General features: G+C 44.8%; 1 protein-coding gene across 2 annotated transcripts; it reads right to left on the bottom strand.

The window, feature by feature from the left end:
* Positions 1–957: 957 nt before the first annotated feature.
* Positions 958–24248, bottom strand: LOC137427464 (uncharacterized). 2 transcript variants are annotated; one of them, XM_078778162.1, is made up of 6 exons: positions 23943–24214; positions 20386–20448; positions 20138–20278; positions 13838–13900; positions 13594–13734; positions 958–2471 (listed from the first exon to the last, which is right to left on the bottom strand). In XM_078778162.1, the coding sequence occupies exons 1-6, from the start codon at positions 24091–24093 to the stop codon at positions 1420–1422; spliced, it is 1611 nt and encodes a 536-aa protein (XP_078634288.1). In that variant the 5' UTR covers positions 24094–24214; the 3' UTR covers positions 958–1419. The 2 variants fall into 2 exon arrangements, with proteins under 2 accessions (XP_078634288.1, XP_067973090.2); XM_068116989.2 differs by lacking the exon at positions 958–2471 and adding an exon at positions 11496–13154 and having other exon boundaries at positions 23943–24248.
* Between the last annotated feature and the right edge of the window lie 203 nt (positions 24249–24451).

Here is a 24451-nt window from a genome sequence, read left to right as displayed (position 1 = left end):
TGACAGCCATGTCCGGCATACCACCACAACTCAGTCCAAAGGACCATGGATGGGAGCAAGACGGCTCTGTCCTGAAACCCTGCACCATCACACAAGGAACAAAACTGGCCCCTGATGAGATCCTTGAAATGGTACGGTGTGGATGTGAAAAATCTGCTTGTAAGGGTGGAAATTGCAAATGTAGCCTCATCGGTTGCACAGTGTTCTGTGCCTGTGAAGCTGGCCAACTGTGTCTCAATCCACTGACCAAGAGATCAAACATAGAAGATGAGGGTGATGAGGATGGTGATGATGCCAGTATAGACTCATAAACTAATATCAGTACAACATCTATTAACAATTGTAGCATAAATTTGTAGAATAGTAAAGTGCTCGCTATATTACCTCTTTTGTAAGTGTTTGCATTAAATTTGAGATTTGATATTTCCGTGTCGTGTCTTCTGTGGCCCAATATGAAACCAAACAGGCTTTGAAATTGACCATTACTATTTGACCTTGACTTCAAGTCACTCAAAACACCCTGGTTAATCTACTTATATGCCCATAGACCTAATACCTGGTAAAAAAAATCATCAGAACTGGCCTATAAAATGCTGAAACCTTCTATTTTTCATCTTTTTGGGGTCACATATCACATTGACCATGTGATCTTGACCTTGAAATGCTTCGGTCACCTCACAAATCGATTCAGCAACCTAGGAAACCTATCATTTGATAGTAAAACCAACAAAATCAACCCATTAGTTGCTGAGATGTGCTAGTGGTTGTTTTTGCTAAATGCGGGTGGCAGCCATTTTGAAAATACGCAAATAAAAAAAATGCCACCGCCTAAATTTAATGTTATCATCCAGAAATGTTGACTAGGAGTCCCAAGGATGCCAAAAATGCAAAAACCTCTGACTTGTTTTTTGAAGGGGTTCAACTGGATTTCCCCCTGACTAATTGAAGGATGCTTCGTTCCTGTGTTGATGTACTTTCATCGATTGAGATATTGTGTGTTCTTTTTGTTTTGCCAAATAGAAATGTGCATTTTGCACATTTGTCAAGACCAAATTCCATTCGAATATCCTCCGAGTAACGCTTCACTAGTTTGAGTTGACCTGCCAATTTATTACCATTAGGCGTGAAGAGTTTTAGATCATCCCTGCAGATAGAAGTTTTACCTTTCTCGGTTCTTTGGTTATTTTTCTGTTGCACGTTGGACTGTATCCGTGTCCTTGTTCATTGACGGGGTTACTCTGGGTCCAGAGCCAGACAAATCTGGAGGCTGTCACCTTGTAGGATACCACGTCATCTTTACCCCTGGGATTTCAATTTTTCCTTCCAAGTGACGTTGTATCAGCGTTGTGTTCCAAAGCATTACAAATTATCAATCATTCTATCGGTAGCAGACTCTCCCACATCCTTTCTGTTCTGCCTCTAAAGCTGCGAGGGTGTGAGGGTTGTTGAGTGAGGTATTCGTAAATTGCGTTGTCGGTACTTCACACCAGTGTGTGTTGTTTGATGTTCTTTTACAGCTGATAAAGTCATAAATGTCTTGCTGCACACAGAACACTTGTAAGGCCTCTCTCCTGTGTGTATTCTTTCATGTTGTCTCAAAGATGTTAACAAAGTAAATGATTTCATACACACAGAACACTTGTATGGCTTTTCTCCTGTGTGTATTCTTTGATGTCCTTTTAAAGATGATAATGTAGTAAATGATTTCATGCACACAGAACACCTGTAGGGCTTCTCACCGGTATGTGTTCGTTTATGCACTCTTAATGATTTCTTGCAAGCAAATGACTTCTGACACACACATTTGTAGGGCTTCTCTGCTGTGTGTGTTCTTCGATGCTCTGTTAATCCTTTCTTGCATGGAAATGATTTATGACACAAAGAACAATTGTAGGGCTTCTCTCCCGTGTGTGTTCTTCCATGCTCTGTTAATTGTGTCTTGCTTGCAAACGATTTACAACACACAGAACAATTGTAAGGCTTCTCTCCAGTGTGTGTTCTTTGATGAGTTTGTAAATGTGATAATTGACTGAAGGCCTTAGGACACACAGAACAATTGTAAGGCTTCTCTCCCGTGTGTGTTCTTTGATGATTTTGTAAATGCGCTAATTGACTGAAGGCCTTAGGACACACAGAACAATTGTAAGGCTTCTCTCCCGTGTGTGTTCTTTGATGAGTTTGTAAATGTGCTAATTGCCTGAAGGCCTTCGGACACACAGAACAATTGTAAGGCTTCTCTCCCGTGTGTGTTCTTTGATGAGTTTGTAGAGCTGATACTTGGCCATAGGCCTTATTACATGGAGAACACTTGTATGGTTTCCCTCGTTGGTTGTTATCTCCATATGCGGTGTCTTTCTCTCGTGTATGTTTTCTTTGATGAGCGTGTAAACGTGAGGGTTGAGCAAATGCTTTGGAGCAAAGAGAACACTTGAGTAATCCACTTGAGTCTTTGGAGTAATCCACTGGCACATCTGCAAACATTTCAACATTCCGGTTCCAGAAAAATCATGGAAACACAAACTAAATCCAATCATTGAAAATGAACAAATCGTGCTCACATGTGACAAGATGATCCCATCAAGTGTGGACATTGCAAACAAAGCATTGCATCCAGACATCGTGCTCAAACACAAAAAGGAAAAGACGGCATTGTTGATTGAGGTTTCAGTTCCCAATGACTTTGAACTAAATGCTTCAGAAACCAAGAAAATGTTCATTTTCCAATGACTTGGAAATTGAAGAAAGTTGAAATTGTACCAGTGATAGTCAGAGCAACAGGGAGGACCAAGAAAACCCTTACTGAGCACTTCAAGTTTCCGCCAGACGTAGCGCCTTGCATTCAAGGCCAAAGGTTAATTTTTTTGTCTCATCACACAACAACAACAACAACAAACCACATAATCCACATGATCCACATAACAGACAACATAATCCACAACAGACCACTCATCAGACCACATAATCTTTTGCCTAATGCTCTGAGTCTTTCACGTGCCTTTTGGCAAACTCCTGGCATGCTGTGATGTTCATTTTTCTCAGGAGTGGCTTCCGTGATGTACCAGGCTAAAAGCTGTGCAATTATAAACCGTCCACAATTGGAGATCAACAACATAGACATCAAAACAAGGAAGCTTCTAACTATTCATAAACCATTCGACAACAATGAATGCATTCCGAGGTTTTACTTGCCGAAACGATAACGAGGAGGCAGTCTGATGGAGCTGATCCACGTGCACAGAACAACTTGTGTAGTAGGGCTAGCGGAGTATGTGAAAAGCTCAACAGACTATCAAATGAGATTTGTACACGAGCAAGAAAACAACAAATCAGAAAATGTATCCTTAATCAATTTAGCAACAAACTTCCAAAAACAGGTGCAACTGCAGGATACTACATAGGAAAAGGAAAGACAAACAAATACAGCCCCAATGATCGCAAAGAAGAAAAGGGAAAACTACAAAAAGAAATATCAGCAGATATACTCTGACAAATGAGAGAATGACAAAAGAGCAAGAGGATTTTAAAAAGAGCTTGACAGACCATGGATCAACAAGGAAGGTTCATTGGAATGGCTAAGAAGAGGTCAGATTAACTGGGATGGCGATTGAGTCATCATAAATGCCCAAGACCAGGGAAACTACACTCATGAAAGAAAAAGAAAATGGTGGGATTGAGCTAATCCGACAACTGCAGGTTTTGTGGGGTAGAAACAAAGTACCAGTCATCTCCATTCAGGATGCAAAAAACTCATGTCAGAACAGTTGCACACAAAAAGACATGACAGCCTCTGCAAAGTAATCCTCTGGCACATCTGTAAACATTTCAACATTCCGGCCCCAGAGCAATCATGGAAACACAAACCAAATCTGATTCTTGAAGATGAGCATATGGTGCACACGCATGATAAGATGATCCAATTAAGTGTGGACATTGCAGGCGGAGCATTGAGTCCAGACAACTAGTGCTCAAACACAAAAATGAAAAGACGGTATTGTTGATTGAGGTTTCTGTTCCCAATGCTTTTTGACTAAATGCTTCAGAAACCAAGAAAATGTTTAAATACCGGGAGCTGAAAAACGAGGTCAAAAGGATTTGGAAATTGAAGTAAGCTAAAATTGTACCAGTCCTAGTCGAAACAACAGGGATGATCATGAAAACCCTTAGAGTGCTTAAAATCATTCGGGGGAATATCACGACAAACGAGCTGCAAGTGGAGGCTGTCAGAGGTTTAGTGAGGATTCTAAAAAGAGCTCTTGGAACAAAGCAATGAGAACGAAGTTTCACCATATAGTTCATGAATAATGATACTTCACCGAAAAAAAGGTGGACATTTTGAGTTCTGGGAGAACTCCCTCCCACCTCTGAAAACCCGCATATAGAGATAACAATGAACAAGGGAGTGGGAGACAAGAGGGGGAGAGAAAGAGCTGGGGCGGGCCACACGGGGTAAACAAGATGGACATCACAGGATTTCATGAAAGAAAATGGAATTTGAAGGAGGTGGGCTTTGGGTGTATTAACCCGGGTAGAAGCGATAAAGATTTTGGATGGGGGAAGATATGAGATGGTGGTGAACAGCTGTTTTGAAGACCTGGAGGGAGGAGTGGGATTGAAGAGAGTGTGGGAGTTTGTCACAGAGGCGAGAAAAAGAAGAATGAAAGAGAGAAGGTGAACAGAGACTCTTGATTTTGGCAGTTTTATCAGAAGAGGGTTGCTGACAGAGCTTGTGCGTCTTGCAGGAATATTTGGGGGAAAGAGCACAGACAGAGCAGGGGGTGTAAGGCAGGAAAGGACAGCCAACCTGACTGCGGTGAGAGAGTGAAAGGCCCTCAGAATCAGCTTCATTGCAGGAGATACCAATGATTCTGAAAGTCTTGGTTTCTACAGTGTGAAGCCGAGCTGGGTGTGAGGCAGGAGCACCGGCCCAGAGGGGAGAGCTGTACTCAATCAAGCTGTGGACAAAAGCCTTGTATGTGGTGAGGAGCTCAGTAATGCCAATAAAGGACTTCACACGACGGAGGATGCCCAGTCGGCGACTGGCTTTGGAGGCCTGCTTGGAAATGTGGTTTTCCCAGGAATGATCATGGCAGATAGTGAGACCCAGAAGCTTGAGTGACAGAACTTCTTCGAGAGGTTGTTGAGAAAGTAGATGGGAGGGTTGTCCAGATGGTCTTTTCAGAGAGACAAAATGAGAGTGTGAGATTTGTCAGGATTGAAAGACATGTTCGACTTGTTTGATCAGTTTGTGATTTTATCCAGGTCTGCAGAGAGAGAAGAGCCTGAGGAGAATTAACTGTACCGCGAGCCTGAGGAGAATTAACTGCACAGCGAGCCTGAGGAGAATTAACTGTTCCGCGAGCCTGAGGAGAGGAGCTCATGTTTTTGGTGAGAACTGGTATTCTGAGGAGATTGGTCTTCCTAAGAAGGAGAGCTTTAAGGAGGTCATCCTGCCTGTCTGCTTTGGCCTTGGTGTTATCATCCTCCACCATTGCCTGTTGATGGTCCTGTTCGTCTCCTCATCATCTCTTCGTCGTCCTGCTCATCTCATCGCCTGCTCCGTGCCCATCCTCATCGCCTGCTCTGTGCCCATCCTCTCAACCGCTGCCACCCGAGATAAGTCGCCATTTTGTGTCCCTCACCCCATCTGTGCTTGTGACTTGACGCCTTAGTTTTTATCGGATTTATTTCACTTCATTGTATATAGTTATTATTGATTTCATTCTCCGTTTATTTGTTTGGGATTAAACCCGTTTGGTTTTATTCAAAGCTTTATCCCGGTGTGCACCCTGGTTAGAATAGGTACACCGTATCCCTGCGTGTCGGAAGAGGCGACTAAGAGGGTTGGCGTCAGGAAGGGCATCCGGCCATAAAAACATTGCCTCAAAAAGAGAACCATGACAATTACAACTACATATGGGTTGGGTACAGCCCGAAGTGGAGATCGGTTTCTGAGGTTTGGGACATGGAATGGAGGGACAATGACAGGGAGATCAGGAGAAGTGGTGGAAGTATTGATCAGAAGAAGAGTGGACATATGTTGTGTGCAAGAGACGAGATGGAAGGGAAGTGGTGTGAGAATGGTGAAGGGTAGGCAGGGACATACAAGTTTGTGTGGCAAGGGTGCCCGGAGGGCCTGAATGGGGTTGGTGTCCTGTTTTCTGAGGAGTTTGTAGACAGTGTGGTGAGTGTGACTAGAGTGAGTGATAGGTTGATGATGGTGAAAATGATGATTGGAAAGCTCTTGGTGAACGTCATCTCGGGATATGCTCCACAGGTTGGTCGGAGCGATGAAGAGAAGGACAAGTTCTGGTGTGCGATAGAGAAGCTGATGGAAAACGTGAAAGATGAGGAAGTTGTTGTGGTCGGAGGAGACCTAAATGGACATGTGGGAAGGAGTATGGACGATTTTTGAGGGAGTTCATGGGGGTTACAGATATGGTGTGAGAAATGGAGCAGGTGAAAGGATTTTGGAGTTTGCTGATGGAGCTGATTTGTTGATTTGTAAGACTCAGTTCCAGAAAGAGGATAATAAGCTTGTTACATACACGTCAGGTGGGTCGACGACAACCGTTGACTACCTGATGGTGCGTAGGCGAGATAGGGGGCACCTCCGGGACACAAAGGTGATCCCGGTGGAGGAGGCTGTTTAACAGCACCACTTGGTTGTCTGCGACATAAGGGTGAAAGGTGCGAGGAGAGCTTGGCGGGTGAAGTACCAACCGAGAATGAAGGTGTGGAGGTTGAAAGAGGTGACAGTAAGGGAGGCATTAAAAGAGAGGCTGAGTAGGGTAGAGGATGATGTGGCTGAGCTTGAACGTGGTTGGATGTCAATGAAAGATAGTCTGTTGGGAGCCGTTGGTGAGGTATGTGGATGGACAAAAGGACCACTGAGGCCGAGTTAGGAGTGGAGGAATGGTTGATCAGAGTAGTGATGGCAATGTACAAAAGAGCGCGCACAGCTGTAAGGACGAAGGACGGGAACAGTGGTGAGTTTGAGGTGAAGGTGGGAGTGCATCAGGGGTTGGTACTAAGTCTACTATTTGTAGCTGTGATGGAGGTGCTGGCTCAGAACGTAAAGGAGGGTTTACCGTGGGAGTTGTTGTATGCAGATGATCTGGTGTTGATTGCGGAAAGTATGGATGGACTGAAGGAAAAGATGAATAAGTGGAAGGAATGTATGGAGACAAAAGGTCTGAAGGTGAATATAGGAAAGACGAAGGTGATGGCAAGTGGTAAAGCATGTGGTGAGGTGGAAAGAACTGGGAAGTGGCCATGTGCTGTGTGCAGGAAGGGTGTCGGAGTGAACTCCATTCAGTGTACAATGTGCGCTGAGTGGGTTCATCAAAAATGTCGTGGTCCGAGAGGGTCATTAACCAGTGTGGCAGCTACATTCAAATGTAAGGTGTGCACAGAGGGAGCTGCAGATGGAGGAAATGTTGAGTTGGATCTTGGAGACGGCGTGAAGCTGGAAGGTGTGAAAACATTTTGCGACCTCAGACACATGCTGAATGGAGACGGTGGATCAGACTCGGCAACGGTTGCAAGAGTGAGATGTGCATGGAAGAAGTTTCGGGAACTGAGTGGCGTGCTGATGAGGCGGGGAGTGTTGTTGAAGCTGAAGGGAAAGGTGTATGCTGCAAGTGTGAGAAGTGTTATGATTTATGGGAGCGAGACATGGGTAATGAACGTAGAGCAGCAACGGAGGCTGGAAAGGGTGGAAATGCGAATGGTTCGGTAGATGTGTGGAGTATCGTTGAGAGAGAGGAAGACAAATGATGAATTGCGAAAGAGGATGGGAATAGAGCCTGTGATTGATGCTGTGAAGAGGAACAGGTTGAGATGGTTTGGTCATGTGTTGAGGAAGGATGAAAGTGACTGGTTGAGAAGAGTGATGGAAATGAAGGAAGTAGAGGACGGGGAAGACCGAGAAAGACTTGGCTAAAGATGGTGGAAGAAGAAATGTGGGCAAGGGGGTTAACAAGGAGAGATGCAGAAAATAGGGCAAAATGGAGAAGATTGTCATGGGGACCGCAAGGCTAACCCCCGCTCTAGCAGGGAAAATGGCTTTAAAATGCATGTTGTTGTTGTTGTGTTGCAGAGAGAGAAGAGGCTGCTGCCTGCCGATCTGAGGGATGAGTTATGGAGCGGCAAAGAGTGGATTTATCAGCAAAAAGATATAAAGGATTTTCAAGAGGGTCAAAGAGATCAATGATAAAAACCACCTTTCGAGGCCATTTTTTCCCCGCAAGCGGGGGTTGGCCTTTTTCGGGAACTGTGGTTGTTGTTGTTTTTCGGTCCCCTTTTTGAAGCAATGTTTTACAGCCGGATGCCCTTCCTGACGCCAACCCTTTTTGCCGCCTTTAACGACAAGCAGGGAATTACCAGTGAACTGGTACTCAATTTGCCGACCTCGGAAGGATGACAGGCTGAGTCAACCCCCCTGGCGTTAATTCAGCGATTGACCGGGATTCGAACCCAGGATCCTAGGATCCTAAGCCGGCACCCTAGCCGCTAGCCCAACACCAGGGACTTGTTGGCCCAACACCAACACCAGGGAAAGAGATCAATGATGAAGATTAGAAAAAGCACAGGGCCCAGAACATTGCCTTGAAGAACTGGAGATGAGAGAATTCCATTCAGAGCTACACCTTGACTATGACAGAAGAGGAAGTCCACAAGCCATGTTTGGGGATTTCCATGGATACCATAAGAGGAGAGTTTGGTGAGCAGAGCGGTTGCCAGACCGTATCGAAGGCACGAGATATGTCAGGGGAGACGGCTCTGATTTCCTGTTTGGCATTGTGGACCTCCATCCATTGTTGAGACAGCAGAAGCAACATGTCCAGAGTAGAGTGACGTGGTCTGAATCCAAATTGATGATCAGAGATCAAGCCATTGCTGAGGAAGAATTTAATGTTGGAAGCGATGATGGAATCCATGACCTTGCTGATGATTGGGAGCATGCTGATTAGTCTGAAGTTGCAAGGATCTGTTTTTGCACCTTTCTTATGTAAAGTGGTAATGTTGGCTGATTTCCAAGCTGATGGCAGATGACCTTGAGCAAAAGAGAGGGTGAAGAGAACAGAGAGAGGGTGTGAAAGAGCGGCAGAGCAGGATTTTAGGACCCGTGGGCTGATGCCGTCTGGTCCGGTTGCAGAATGAGAGTCGAGGTTTGAAAGAAACTTCTCCACCTTGTCAGGAGAGAAGGACAGAGTCCAGGAGCAGCTGGGTTTGACTGGGTAAGGTGGGCACACAGAGAGATGGGTTTTGGACACAAGAGTGGCAAACACAGAGTTGAGGCATTCGGCTTCTTCACGTGCGGAGTCAGCAGTGTGCCTGTTTGAGGTAAGGGAGTGGATGGAAGGGGAGAAAACACGAGAAACAGATTTGACCAGATGCCACCAGGATTTGGAGGAGGGGGACAGGTTTGCGAATTCAGTCTTGAGTCGAGTTGTTAGGGTTAGGGTTATCATTTTGTTGTATACCACGTTGAGGCTTGTGTTAGAGCTAACACATAGAACATATAATAAAGGGAGCAGGAGACAAAAGGGGTAGAAAGAGGGAAGCACGACAACAGTAGAGAACAGGATATCGGGAGATCTTTGAAGGGGAGGTTATCTTTGTGGAAGGAACAGAGATTGCCTTGAGTTGGATTTGCCTTCCCGGAGGCGAAGGACAGTTGTTTCATGGCAACTGCCTCACCACAAGATTCAGTGTACCATGGACTGGAGGAAGGGTATGACAACTGAAGACGAGATTGGATAAATCTGTGCACGAGAGAGAGAGAGAGCAATTTACTCTGGAAGAATTCCCAGGATGACTTGATGTCGGAGACAGTGGAGATGGGAGACCAATCCAGATGATTGATGGCTGCTTGAAGACCGTGCCAGTCGGCCTGAGTAAATGCCAGACTGGGCGGCGCTGAGGTGGCTCTCTATGAATGGCTAGAGGGATGTCCACTTCAACAATCATATGATCAGATGAACCAACTGGAGCTGAAGACAAACAACAGACATTTGCAGTGAAGTTAGTCATAATCAAATCCAGAAGAGAAGATGCTCTGTTGACTGAGATCCGGGTCGGGAAATTGACAGATTGTGTCAGTCCCAAAGTCTTTTGCCAAGGTGCCACGGCAGGTGTGAGAGGTACCCACACCCAGCCGCTGGCATGATGACAGTTGAAGTCGCCACATATGAGGAAGAGAGAGTTGGGATGAGTGGATGGAAGTTGGTCCCTGTTGTCAGACAGCGAGATGTAAATGGAGTCATCACTGTTTGGTGGTTGGTACAACACACAAATGAACAAAAGGTGGGAGTGGAGAGGAAGCCGCAGCCAGAGGTACTCCTGGGGGTGTGATGGAGTGATCGTAATGCAGGGAGAGTGAGGAATAGAGATTTTGATAAAGACAGCAACTCCACCACAAGGACGAAGCTCAGGTCTATCATACCGGAGGAGGGAGTAACCAGGGAGAAATATTAAGGAAGCAGAGACATCTTGAAAGAGGAAAGTTTCTGCTAAGCAGATTAAGTCTGGTTTGTCAGAAGCAAGTTGTATGGAGAGATCAGTCAGGTTTCAGCAAAGGCCCCGGATGTTAGAGGTACATACCATGAAGGAAGAGGGAGGGGAAGCGTCAGGTACGAGAGAGGGGAGGGGTGGGGAAGGGTAAGATTATGGAGGAGAAGGGGATGCAGGGAGAGCTGTTGAAAGTGGGTCAGAGATTGCAGAAGAGCAAGGAGAGAGGGCAGGATGAGGGGTAATCAGCAAAATTGAGGAGGAGAGAGACGGGACAACACGTGCTCATGATTGGGGGTGCAGGGGGAGTGGGTGGGAGATTGTGGGAGGGGGAGATGTAGTGAGGAGGAATTTTTATTTTTTTAAATGTATATTCCAGACATTAAACATAGGGTATGAAGTTGGGAGGAAATTGAGGGAGGAAGAGAGAGGGGTGAAAATAAAAAGACAATGTATTACAGAGAAAGGACGCATTTCAACTGACGAGGGAGCGGGTCGGCCTCAAAAATCCCTGTACAAAAAAATCCGACTAATACTCACAAATTTGCACAAATTTTAAAACAAAACCAAACTAGAGGCACACAGTAAACACAGACACAGCAAAATAAACAGTAGACAATCGACAAATCTCCTGCAAGTAGTTATTTCCAATGTTATTTCCAAGGTGTGTATTCGTGAAACAGAGTTTTCAAACATTAGCTCTTTATGTTTCTGATCAATCCTGAGTAAAGGCCAGAAATACGAAGTGCAGAAATATTTCTGGGTAAATGATAAGTAGACTATGGATTTTTATGTTTAGAAAATAGGCCTTTTATGTTTTGAAAAGCGGAAATATATTTTTTTTATGTGAAAAAATCCCGAAATATTTTTTTCCCCCGTTTTATTCATTTTTTATGATTACCAAGTTTTTCAGAAATCAGTCAAAAAAAGAACAAAAAATGGTAAGCTTTTTCCTGCACAACATTAAGCACTCTGGGCTAGTAAACAGGTAAAAAATGACGTTCAGGTACCTTTATTGCAACCGCATTGTTTGATAAGTAGAGGACTAGAATAAATTGACAAGACCCTTTTAGGAACGGATAAAGTAGGTGTTTGAAATAATTATCTTGGTAATGTTCTCCTTGGTGAGGCGGTGTCAGTGGTCGGTGAGGACGTTTCTGTAGACGGAGAAGGACCTTTCCACGTCGACGCTGACGATGGGGCAGTACCTCAAGAGGGGGATGTCGGCAAGCTTGACTCCAGCCGGCACACCAACCTCAGATCCATGCTGATCTCCATCCAGGATCAAAGCCACTGTCCTCAGCACACCAATGTTGGGATTGCGCTGCAGCACCGCCTTGAACTTGGTGAGCAGGATCTCCTTACGGCAGCCTCGGATCTTTTCGAGCTCCTCCTTGGCCTGATCAAGGAGCTGGAAGGCCTTGGCCCGCTCCATGCCGGCCTCCTCCAGCTGCTTAAGGATCTTCGGGATGAACGACACGTGGGCATTTAAGAAGACCAAACTGAGCTTGATGTCCGCCTTTCCGAACAGGTCCTTGGCACTCCGGATTGCCATCGCGTCGTCATCGTTCAGCTGGCCCACAATGTCCTTGACGGCCTCGAAGTGCTCGGCGTAAAACACTGCGGCGTCGATCCACGTACCCCACCGAGTCAGAATGGGCTCCGGGGGGAGAGAAAGATTGGGCTGCTGCTCCTTCCAAAGGACAACACGCGACGGGGCTTTGACGAACACCTTCTCCGTCGTGGCAATCAGATCGTTGACGTCCTTGAACATTTCTCGGACTGTCTCGCAGACACGGTACGGTGGAGCGCGTGGGCAACGCAAGTCACATGCAGCAAGTCCGGGAAGAGTTCCTTCAGGGCATGGCCGGCCTTGATCATATAGGCCACGGCGTCGCTGACGAGGACCTTGAGGCACTCCGGCTTGAAATCAGGCCAAAGATAGTGCAGCGTGTCATTGACTGCGCGCACGATCTCCCCGGAGTTGGTCTTCTCCAGAAACATGCACTGGACGAGGTGGGGACGAAAGTACCCCTCCTTGGACAAGCGACCCGCGATGATGTTGGCCACATATCGACCTGCCGAATCGGTCGTCTCGTCGACGGACAGCCAGATGGGCTGCTGTCCGAGGTCGGCACGGATCCCCGCCAAGGCCTCGTCGTAGCACTTGTCGAGGTAGTGCTTTCGAATCCAGCTTTCATCGGGGATCTGGAGAGTGATGTGCTTCTCCAGGAACGACCGGAGGGCAGGGTTTTCCAATTTCGACCATGGGATGCCAGCGGCCAGCATGGCCTGGCACAGCTCCTGAGCCACGACGTCGCACTTGTGCCTCTTTCCGCCACCAAAGTCCTCCATGGTGGCTTGCGTGACCGTCCTCTTCTTCTTCAAGGCCAAGTTGCTCTTGTGGCGGTCTCCTCGGACATGTTGGACCAGCTCAGACTTCTGCTCCGCCCGGAAAGTCTTTTCACAAGCTCGACAGAAAGCCGTGTCACTCGACACGTACTTGAAGGTGGCCCCATCGCCGCCAGCGTTGAATTCCTTCAGCCACTTGTCACGAAGAGCAGCACTCATCTTGATCGGAGACTTGTTCACACTTTGTGTACACTCTCTCACTGTAGTACACCACCTCACTGCTGTACACGCTGGGGACGCAACGCACACAACGTTTTGTTTTTGAGATCGATCGCAGTTAAAAATTTCGATCTCAGTTAAAAATTTCGAAAAATTCCCTAATTTTTTTTAGCGTTGCCAGACATTTCCGACCAAAAAGGGCATTTTATTTTATTTTTCCCGAAAAGGGCGAAATTTTTTTTTTCTCCGAAAATAGCAAAACTTTTTTTTGCGCGCAAAAAGCCGTTTTATATGAAAAAATAGATATATTTTTTTCACATAAAAATCCGATGTGCAATGATAAGCAACAACTATCCCTGTCTGGTGAAGATAAACAAGCCCACTTGGTTGACTACAATTGAATATATCTGTTATTCCACAAAGTTTGGAACAAAATCATTTCATCAACAACAAGAACAAACAAAAAACAGTAAAAACAGTGTGATGTGTTCTCCATGAAGCTCGGCTTACCGTCGAGCAGCTGAGCAGCTTTGCCAGACTCCATTTGAGGAGAACTACGTGGTTCAACCTTTACATGCTTTTTCCTCAAAATATCTTGGGAAGTCTGAAAATAGCTTTGGAATGTTTCCCTCGTCCCCGGATGAGCTTCAACTGCAAAACATTTGATAAATTTGTTCTCTTAGGGAAGCTTTTCTGTTATAAGAACAATCACCAGAAGATTATTATTTTAAAAAATTATTGTTGTTCTTCAAACCTTTGACAAGTGAGGACGAATCATCAATGAATTCGGACTCCACCTTTACTTTCACAATAAAATCTGAAAAGGGAAACATCCAATTCAAACTCAAAATGAAATAGTACTTCGAAATAAACAAAAAATCACAATACAGCTCCGGACCGCAAGTGTTTAGTTTTTATTCTCTTGAAACATATCGCTTTGAAACCCAAGAGGAAAAGGAAATCCGATGATCTGACCTTCTGTTGGTCAATATAGAGCGAGTAAATTTCCACAACGTAGAAAACGGACAGAATTCACGGATTCGGTGACTTGAAACGGATAACTGAATTTGACAGAAAAAAAAAATCGCGGAATGTGGCAACCGAGAGAAAAAAAGTAAAAAACAAAATATTCTGATATTGTGTGCACAATTCTCCAAAGACTAAATTATGAATAGTCGTAAACAAGCCTTGTGAAGTCAGTCGCTTCGACCTTGCCCTTCGGAAGTTAAGAACAACAATAGGCTTCTAGTTTATTCGTGAACAAATTACGTGATCAAAAATATACAAAATCTGTTCAAATTTAAAGTCAATCGGATGGAAATTGAGGCCTGTACGTGATCTTGATCCTTTACATTTTGCCTTAAAAAGCAATAAGCTTCAGTGACCCACGATTCAACTTCTGTTCAAATTTCAAATTCATCGAATAAAAATTGATGATTTTAGGCTACTTTGACCTTTTGATCTGAAAACAAAATGAATGCGTCTAGTTTTTGATTGAGTAACAAATTAATTGACCGAACATGCCAATTCTGTTCAAACATTAAGTATCCCACGGGGGTCTTTTGCAGAGTAGGGGACATATCGCTGGAAACCTGGCCAAATTCCAAATTACTGCCATAACTTCCTGTGTTTTGAAATGGCGACCAATCCAGGATTTTAACCCTCGCTAAAGAAACGGTTTCAGCTCCGTAAACAGCATGGTGCATGATCGGATCCAATGTGCACAAATAATTCTTTATTTTTCCACTGATAAAACAAGGCAGAATACATACTGAGGTAAAATGCCAGGGGCATAGAAAAGGCCCCTTTATATGAGGGTATGTGCCATGTGGCAAAGTAAAGAAAAGAAAGGACATTCAAAAATTTTTGTGTGCATGCTGTACTACCCTTGTGTTGTTAGGAGGAACCAAGTAATGCTCTAGAAAAGTTAATATGAAGGGGCGCCAATTTGATTCATACAGCTGCAAGACGAAGTAAATGTATTGTTGTGTTCCCGGGAGTGAACACCCCTGGGGACGAATAGCTGATCGAGCTGACCTCCGAGGCGTTCAGTCAACTCTGGCGGACCTTCTTTATACATGTGAGGAGCAGTGGAGGGCAGCAAGGCTCTTACCTGCACGGATTCCACTGGAGCATCCTTGAACCACGATAATCAAATCAAACCGACACGGAATTAAAATGCAACAATAAAAGGGTTTAATAAAAAATAATGCCAGGAAACAAGAAATGCAGGGTAAAACTAAAATCCTAAATGGAGCGCTCCCATACTGACTCATATACAACACAAGGGGATAAATAACTGAAAGTAATAAATGTGTGTTTGGTTTGTTTGCTCAGTGCCCAGCTTTGACCGGCCCTTGAACCCCGTCGGTCCTCGAACGGGTCCCTGGTCCGTGCGTGGGAAAATACACGCCTTGGTGTCTCAAGATCAAGACACCTTGTGGGTGTCACAAGCCGTGTTCACCACCACCTGCAAACTTGAAGCGAGTAGGCCCCCCTCGATCCTCGTCCCACGCTCCACAAAGCACCAAGGTCTCTCAGGTGCACCCAGCCACCACAAAGTTAGCACCAATGAACCAGGGAAAGGATGTATCCGCTCGCACCACGCAGCCTGGACCAAGAGAAAGAATGTGTCTGCCTGCGATCACATCCACGAAGTCAGAGCCAAGAGCACGAACCTTGACCGCCTCTCATCAACTCGGGACACCAAGAGAAAGAAAATGCCAGGACACAGTATTTTTGTTCCCCGGTCTCCAACGCCATCCGATGACATCCGTGCGTGCTCCAATCAAAGAGTCCATCTCATCGCTCCATCGGCCGGATCAATCACTACCCCTCGGGGCTGGACCCCATTGCCCCTCCCGCAGTCCCTGACGATGACCCGGCTGGTGGCCTCAGCGGCATTTGAATGTCCTGGTTCCGGTTACTTTATTTGGTGTTATTCGTAAAGGTGCGGGGTGCATGGCTGGTGTGGTGTGTGTCATAAGGAACAAAGGAGAAATCACAGAGGCATTTACATACAGGAGAATTACCCTTAATCCCTACCTAAATAACATAGCCCCACCCCTTGCCATGGGGACAAATATATGACCTACACGACATCCGGTGTAACAGATTCCTTACTTAGGTACATGGAGGTTCTTCTTTTTCGTCGTGAAATTTAGAGCACACTACGCTATACAATTCTACCTGGCCCTAAGGTATTTCATTGCCTACCCCCCCCCCCCCCATAAACGTAACAGCATTTTATTTGCCAGATGTCGGGTGCCCCTTTATATGAACTTTTCTCGATCATTACTTGGTTCCTCATAAGAACACAAGGGAGTACAGCATGCACACGAGATTTTTTGAATGCCCCTTCTTTTCTATTGTTCCACATTTTCTTCAAGCTTTTCCCTTCATTTCTCCACTTTGCCACATGGTGCATACCCTTATATAAAGGGGCCTTTTCTATGCCCCTGACATTTTACCCAAGAATGTCCCTTCATTTCTATAGTTTTCCACATGGCACATCCCATATAAAGGGGCCTTTTCTATACCCCTGGCATTTTTCACAAGATTCATTTTAAATACAAACAAAATGCATTTGTTCATCATACAAGACTTTATTAAAGATGATATAAACGACTTGAAAAAGCAATGGGAAAAAAAAATTCAACCCAGACGGGATTCAAAACCCACAATCCCCAGCTTTGGAATCTGATGCTTTATCCATTAGGCCATTGAGCCAGCACGTTAGAATTTTTTTTTTAATATTTTAAAGGGGTATAAAGTATGTATATATGTATATTTATAAAAATGATATGCCAATATAAGCCGACAAACAAATTTTCAGTCCCCATGTTGTTAAAGTTGCACACAGAGAAATGATTCCATATAAAAGGAGGGGTACTTTGCACCTGCCTTTCATTTTCCCAAGATGATATAAAATACTTCAAAAAGTAAGAAGAAAAAATTTATTCAACCCAGATGGGGCTCGAACCTACACTCCCCAGCATGGGAGTCTGATGCCATATCCATTAGGCCATTAAGCCAGCAGATTAGATTTAGGTAATAATATTTTGAAGATTTAGAAAGTTTGTATATATATTTTATATATTTATTTATGTATATATATATAATTTTAAAGCAAAAACTATAGCACTTAGGTGGAATTTATTTTGAAAGCCATAAACTGGACCTATTGGCCGATTTATATTCCAAGTTTCAGCTAGTTTCAATGTATAGCCATTGAGATATGAGCGCCAACACATTTTGGCAGACGGACGGATGGACGGACAGACACCAACGTGACTTTGAGGGTTTTCTAAATAAAACTCAAGAATGTGGAAACAGACGTTGCTGAAATTTGGAACATATTACCTCAATGTACAAAGCATTTACTTCTGAAATTTGCAGCCAATTTCGTTCAGTAGAAGCCGAGACAAGAAATGTATATTCAGTCCCCATGTTAAAGCTGCATACAGAGAAACGATCATTTATACAGGGTGAGCCAGAAATGGTCATTTTTGAAATTCTTGTGAAGGAAATAAAAAATTGTATTTCAAAATAAGTTCATTCACGATATTTAAGTCCATAACATGCATTTTTATTATTATTATTTTTTTACTGATTTAGTTTTCTTTTTTGCAGGCAGAACATTTAGTGTTCATGTGGAACTGGTCGGGTGAAGAACGTGCTTTCGCCATCGAAGCTTTTTACAAGAATAATGAAAGTGCAACTGCTACACAACGTCAAGTCAAACTCCATTTCAATGTTCAACGTCATGGGAATGTGCCGTCTGTTCGTGCTATCAAGTTATGGGTTCAGAAGTTTGAGAGGACCGGCTCAACTTTAAAAGAGAAACCGCCGGGAGCACCCAAATCAGTAAGAACGGCACAAAACATTGAGCGTGTAAGGGAGTCAGTTTTGAGAAGTCCGCATTGCTCCAGCCGAAAACATGCATCGGCCTTAATAATTTCTCACATGTCACGACACCGCATATTGCATAAGGATTTAAACTTTTATCCCTATAAAATTCAAACTGTCCAGGAATTAAGCCAAGATGATGAGATTGCCCCCAATAATTTTTGTGAGGGAATGCTTTCATTTATGGATGGAAATGAAAACCAAAACATTGCTAACAAGTTGTTAATGTCTGATGAAGTACATTTTTATCAGTGTGGCGATGTTAACAAGAAAAATACTCATGTTTGGGCAGCCGAAAACCCAACAGAAATGCACACGAAACCGTTACAGTCCCAAAGTCACAGTGTGGTGTGCACTTTCGTCGTTCGGCATTACATCTTTGAGAACGATAACGGAAATGTCATCACGATAACTGCAGCTCGATATACCGATATGGTTTCTAACTTCCTCTCCAGAAAATTAAACAGATTTGCAGAAGTGAGCCCAATGACGTGGTCTCAGCAAGATGGTGCAACCTCCCACACCACCAGAGTGTCTATGACTATTGAATGGGTACTCTTTCCAAAGCATGTCATTTTCAGAAACGGCGATATTCCATAGCCAGTGAGGTCACGCGATTTGACTGCATGCGATTATTTCTTGTGGTAATTTCTAAAGGACAAAGTGTATGATAACCGTCCACAAACTCTTCATGAACTTAAGGAAAACATCAGACGTGAAATCAATAATATTGACGTGGCCATGTTGCAGAACGTCATGAATAATTGGCGTCCATGATTGGAGGAATGCGTCAGACGAAATGGTGCACATCTCCTCGGTGTTCTTTTCCACAAATAAATGGCATGTTATGTACTTCACTTTCTTGTACGAATTTGTTTTGAAATACAACTTTTTATTACCTTTACACTTGTGTTAAAAAAATAACCATATTTCTGACACTATATATAAAGGGAGGGGCGCTTTGCGCCTCCCTTTGATTTTCTGAAGCGTAATTTTGTTTTTTTGGAAAAGGAGAAGTTGCTTTGTTGATACAGAAAATCACTGGCTCCATCAATATTTGACCTTTGGAATTGCAGACACAAAGAAAAGTTATTTTGTTGATCCTATCTGAACCACACCACCACATCACCAACCATAAATCAACAAAGGTGCAACGACTGCCCCCTCAACTCCAGATATATCAGCTCACTTCCAATAAATCATTAAGGTAATGGAATATATCATCACAGTTGATATGAAATCCTTCCTTTTCTTGAACAACCTCATCTCAGATCACCAATTTAGTTTCAGACCAGGTCACTCCACCTTGGACATTCTGCTTTTACCCACACAACAATGGATGAAGGCCTTCAATGTCAGACATGAGATCAGGACAGTCTCCTGCCTTACTCCTCAAACTCTCTGCCAATGGTGTCCAAGGCCACACATGGCTTACTCACCTCCTCCACTCTCATGGCCAATATGTGGGACTCAATGGAATCCTTTATTCTCCTCTAACTGTCAAAGCTGGAATCCCACAATGCAGTGTACTTGACCCAGCCCTATTCCTGATCTTCATCAATAATCTCTCTCGCTCTCTGCTTTATCTATTTGTTGACTCCACCCAATGCCGTGACATCCCTCATCCTTCAGACAGGCAGACTGCAGCCTCTTTCCTCTCTTCATACATTGAGAAAACCTATTCAGCCTACTCACATATAATGCTGGTGAAAGATGTGGGCCTCCAGCTGTGTTTTAGCAGCATGTGATGTTTCAGCAGTAATGAGCATTTGTATGAATTTGTATTTTGCATAGAGATGTTATATGCAACTTGAAAAATAGCATATGGAACCTTCCCCCGATATGGTACCAGTAACTCTAATTTGAGGGTTGGGCCCACTGACTATTTGTGAAACAGAGACTTTGCCTATGTGTGTCTGATCAATCCTGAGTAAAGGCCAGAAATGCAAAGCACAGAAATATTTCTGGGTATTTTAGAAGCAACAACTATCCCTGTCTGGTGAAGATAAACAAGCCCACTTGGTTGACTACAATTGAATATATTTGTTATTCCACAAAGTTTGGAACAAAATCATTTCATCAACAACAAGAACAAACAAAAAACAGTAAAAACAGTGTGATGTGTTCTCCATGAAGCTCGGCTTACCGTCGAGCAGCTGAGCAGCTTTGCCGGACTCCCTTGGAGGAGAACTACCTGGTTCCACCTTTACATGCTTATTCCTCAACATATCTTGGGAAGTCTGAAAATAGCTTTGAAATGTTTCCCTCGTCCCCGGATGAGCTTCAACTGTAAAACATTTGATAAATTTGTTCTTCCTCAGGGAAGCATTTCTGTTATTAGAACAATCACCAGAAGATTATTATTTTTATTGTTGTTGTTGTTGTTCTTCAAACCTTTGACAAGCGAGGAGGAATCATCAGTGAACTCGGACTCCACCTTTACTTTCACAATAAAATCTGAAAAGGGAAACATCCAATTCAAACTCAAAATGAAATAGTACTTCTAAATAAACTAAAAATCACAATACAGCTCTGGACAGCAAATGTTTAGTTTTAATTCTCTTGAAACATATCGATTTGAAACCTGAGGAAAAGGAAATCCGATGAAAAAAAAGCCAGTCCAAACACTCATCACGTGACACCTCACTGGCCCAATGGGATGAGCAAACCACATCAGCGATTTATTGAAATCACCATCCATCCAATATGGTAGCCTCCATGTGCCGGATTCGTGTGACATAGGGCACAGGGTGCGACATGGGGCACAGGGTGCGGCATGGGGCACAGGGTGCGGCATGGGGCACAGGGTGCGACATGGGGCACAGGGTGCGACATGGGGCACAGGGTGCGACATGGGGCACAGGGTGCGACATGGGGCACAGGGTGCGACATGGGGCACAGGGTGCGACATGGGGCACAGGGTGCGACATGGGGCAGAGGGTGCGACATGGGGCAGAGGGTGCGACATGGGGCACAGGGTGCGGCATGGGGCACAGGGTGCGGCATGGGGCACAGGGTGCGGCATGGGGCACAGGGTGCGGCATGGGGCACAGGGTGCGGCATGGGGCACAGGGTGCGGCATGGGGCACAGGGTGCGGCATGGGGCACAGGGTGCGGCATGGGGCACAGGGTGCGACATGGGGCACAGGGTGCGACCTGGGGCACAGGGTGCGACCTGGGGCACAGGGTGCGACCTGGGGCACAGGGTGCGACCTGGGGCACAGAGTGCGACCTAGGGCACAGGGTTCGACCTAGGGCACAGGGTTCGACCTAGGGCACAGGGTTCGACATAGGGCACAGGGTGTGACATAGGGCACAGGGTGCGACATCGGGCACAGGGTGTGACAATGTCAAAAATGCTGGTACCGAACCTACATTTCAGTCTGATGATGATGACGATGATGATGATTAACACTGAAACCTGATTCGATGACGTTGTCAAGGTTAATATCCAGGATAGGTAACATGGCCACGTTCGTGGGATTTGATGTATTTTTCGTGGTGAAGTGATCTCGGTTTATATTCAGAATTCAAATTAAATTTGTCAATGTATGTTCATTCATTCATGCATTACAACTTGCATGAAATTTGACACATGATCTATATTATTATTGTGTGTGGTTAGGCCATTTAACTGTAGAATTGTCCATCTAAATGTTGTCTGCTGCTCTGTGAAGGCAACCCACTCCCTCGAGTTCTTGACATTCATTGACAGTCCCAATGACTATTCGCCTGAATGTTGAGTGATGCCCGAATCGGCAGTTACTGGGGCCTAAACGTGGGCTCCGACCCCAAAATGACCGTTTTCGGATGCCTCCTGAGAAAATACTGTCGGGATTTGTGAGAACATTTAACACAAGGTACACAGGTAATTTTTTTTTTTTTTACATTCAGGAACATTTAACATAAGGTACATTGCCGAGCTGAAGGTGTGTCGAACAAGTTCCCCCCCCCCCCCCCCCCATCCGATCAGTGGAACAAAACTCATTTTCTAGGTGCATTCTTGGCCACGGCTGATGGTCTATTATTTAACTGAAACAGCACTCGGTGGTGCATACCTCCGCCAGGCTGAACAGTTTATTTTATTTTTTTGTAAACAAGATCGAAGCTCGTATGAGAGCTAACATTAATCACAAAAGAACAAACGGACACACAAGACGAAATAAAGGGAGCAGGAGACAAGAATGGGGAGAGAGAGGGAAGCACACAAGTATAACATTTGAGAGCAGGGACATCGGGAGATCTGTGGGAGAGAGAGGGCTTGGGGGGAGGAGGCACAGGAAGGGAGGGGGGGGAGGTGGGAGAGGTATAAAACACATGGAAATTGCTAGGACTTCCAGGAAAGAAGTCGGAAGTTGGAATTTCAAAAAAGTGGATCTGGGGTGAATTAACGGGGGTAGAAAAGATCAAGGTTTTGGATGGGGGAAGACAAGAGATTGTGGTGAACAGCTGTTTTGAAGACCTGGAGGGAGGAGTGGGATTGAATAGAGTGAGGGAGTTTGTTCCAGAGGGGGGAGAAAAGAGGAATGAAGGAGTGAAGGTGAGCAGAGAGTCTTGATTTTGGCAGTTTAACCAAAAGAGGGTTGCAGGTAGATCTTGTGCAACCTGTCGGAATATTTGGGGGACAGAGCACAGACAGAGCTGGGGGAACAAGGCCGGAGAGGAGTCGGTAGAAGACAAAAAGACCACCAACTTGCCTGCGGTGAGTGATTGAAAGGCCCTCAGAATCAGCTTCATCACGGCAGATTCCAATGATTCTGAAAGCTTTGGTTTCAACAGCGTGAAGCCGAGCTGGGTGTGAGGCAGGAGCACCGGCCCAGAGGGGAGAAAGGTATTCCATTGAGCTGCGGATGAAAGCCTTGTATGTGGTGAGGTCAGGTGTGCCAAGGAAGGACTTCGCACGATGGAGGATGCCCAGTCGGCGACTGGCTTTGGAGGCCAGCTTGTTCATGTGGTTTTCCCAGGAAAAATAAGTTTTGTATCCCAATGATAGGCCAGATCTGGATTTGAACCTGAACCAAAATCTAATCGGCTTGTATTTGTCACCTAACCAAGTCATACACCAAGTTTATTCATAACTCGTCCATAAGTTTTTAAAATATCATTTTAAATATCACTTTTCATCCGATCTGTCAATGGTGAAGAATCACTTAGAAATTAAATAATAAATTCTCGTATCCAAATCCATATTCAGATCTTCACCAAAATCTAATCACTTCGTCCTTGTCACATACCCAACCAGTCCACCAAATTCTGTCTGAATCCATCCACAACTTTTTGAGATATCCTGCTATTTATTGTTTTTAGCTCTGTCTCGCAATTGGTTATTATTATTTTTTGAAAGTAACAGACAAACAGGGCTGAAAACATAACCTCCATGCACCTTCGATGGCGGAGGTGAAAAGCGCATTAAATGTGCGTTTCCCAATCAGCCCGTTACCGGATGTTGTCGCACTTTGTGATCACAGCGATTTCGGTCATTCTTGATAAATAATCATAAGTGTGTTGGAGCAGCTAAATCTTCTTCTTCGTCCATATGCAGCAAAAGGCTCCAGGCTGGCATCATTGCCTGCGGTGTGTGGCATCATTGGCATCATTGGAGGCTGTGTCGCTCATTCACCGCCCTCTGCTGGTGGCGACGCAACAGAATTTGTAATTTGTCCAGAATGCCGGCGATATCTCGCTTCCTCTCGTGAAGGACACCGTGGGATCTTTAAGTTTAACGTCCACCAACTGATGCTGCCAGACGGGACGGCTATTTTAACGTCCATTCGAGGCACATTGATGAAGCGATCACCCTGCCTGTGTTTATAGCTGGGTCGGGATTCGAACCCATTCTCGACAGCTTGGAGACGAGTTTGCGAAATTACTATGAAACGAAATTACTCAAATGGCTTTAAAAAGCGAATAACAGCTCAATAGACGGGATCAATGGAGAGAACGTCACGTACCGTGTCCGGACTCGTTCTCCTCAGGTCGAGCGATCCTGAACCTGCAGTCCGAGTGAGAATCTTCAGGACCGACCAAGTTCCTTCCATCGGAGAAACTCGAGGATCCCGGAGGGTTCAACCTGTTATCTTCCCCAGAGACATCTCCATTCATGGCGAACTGGGAAGTAAAGTACACTCGACTAAGGTGGAGAAAAGTTACCACACAGTACCGTACAGTAAAGTAGGGTGGAGTACAGCTGAACACATAACAACGTGCTAGTGAAGACAGTGGAGTCCCACACTGAAGCAATCCCTGAAAATAATTAATTCATCAATTCCAATCCGCAGATTCGACACACATCGACGATTTCATTACAAATATTCGGGTTTTGTTTAATTCCAAGCCGCAGATTCTTCTTCTTTTTTTTTTTAGGTTTACTGGCGCTTTCAGAGCCGCGAGGCTCTATATACGCCACGCACCGGAACCTCCAAACAAACCAACCAGGAGATTAACACGAGAAAAACTAGAC

The sequence above is a fragment of the Myxine glutinosa genome, chromosome 5, assembly GCF_964187855.1.
Source record: "Myxine glutinosa chromosome 5, kmMyxGlut1.1, whole genome shotgun sequence".
Taxonomy (NCBI): domain Eukaryota; kingdom Metazoa; phylum Chordata; class Myxini; order Myxiniformes; family Myxinidae; genus Myxine; species Myxine glutinosa.
This window is presented reverse-complemented; position numbering and strand designations above follow the sequence as displayed.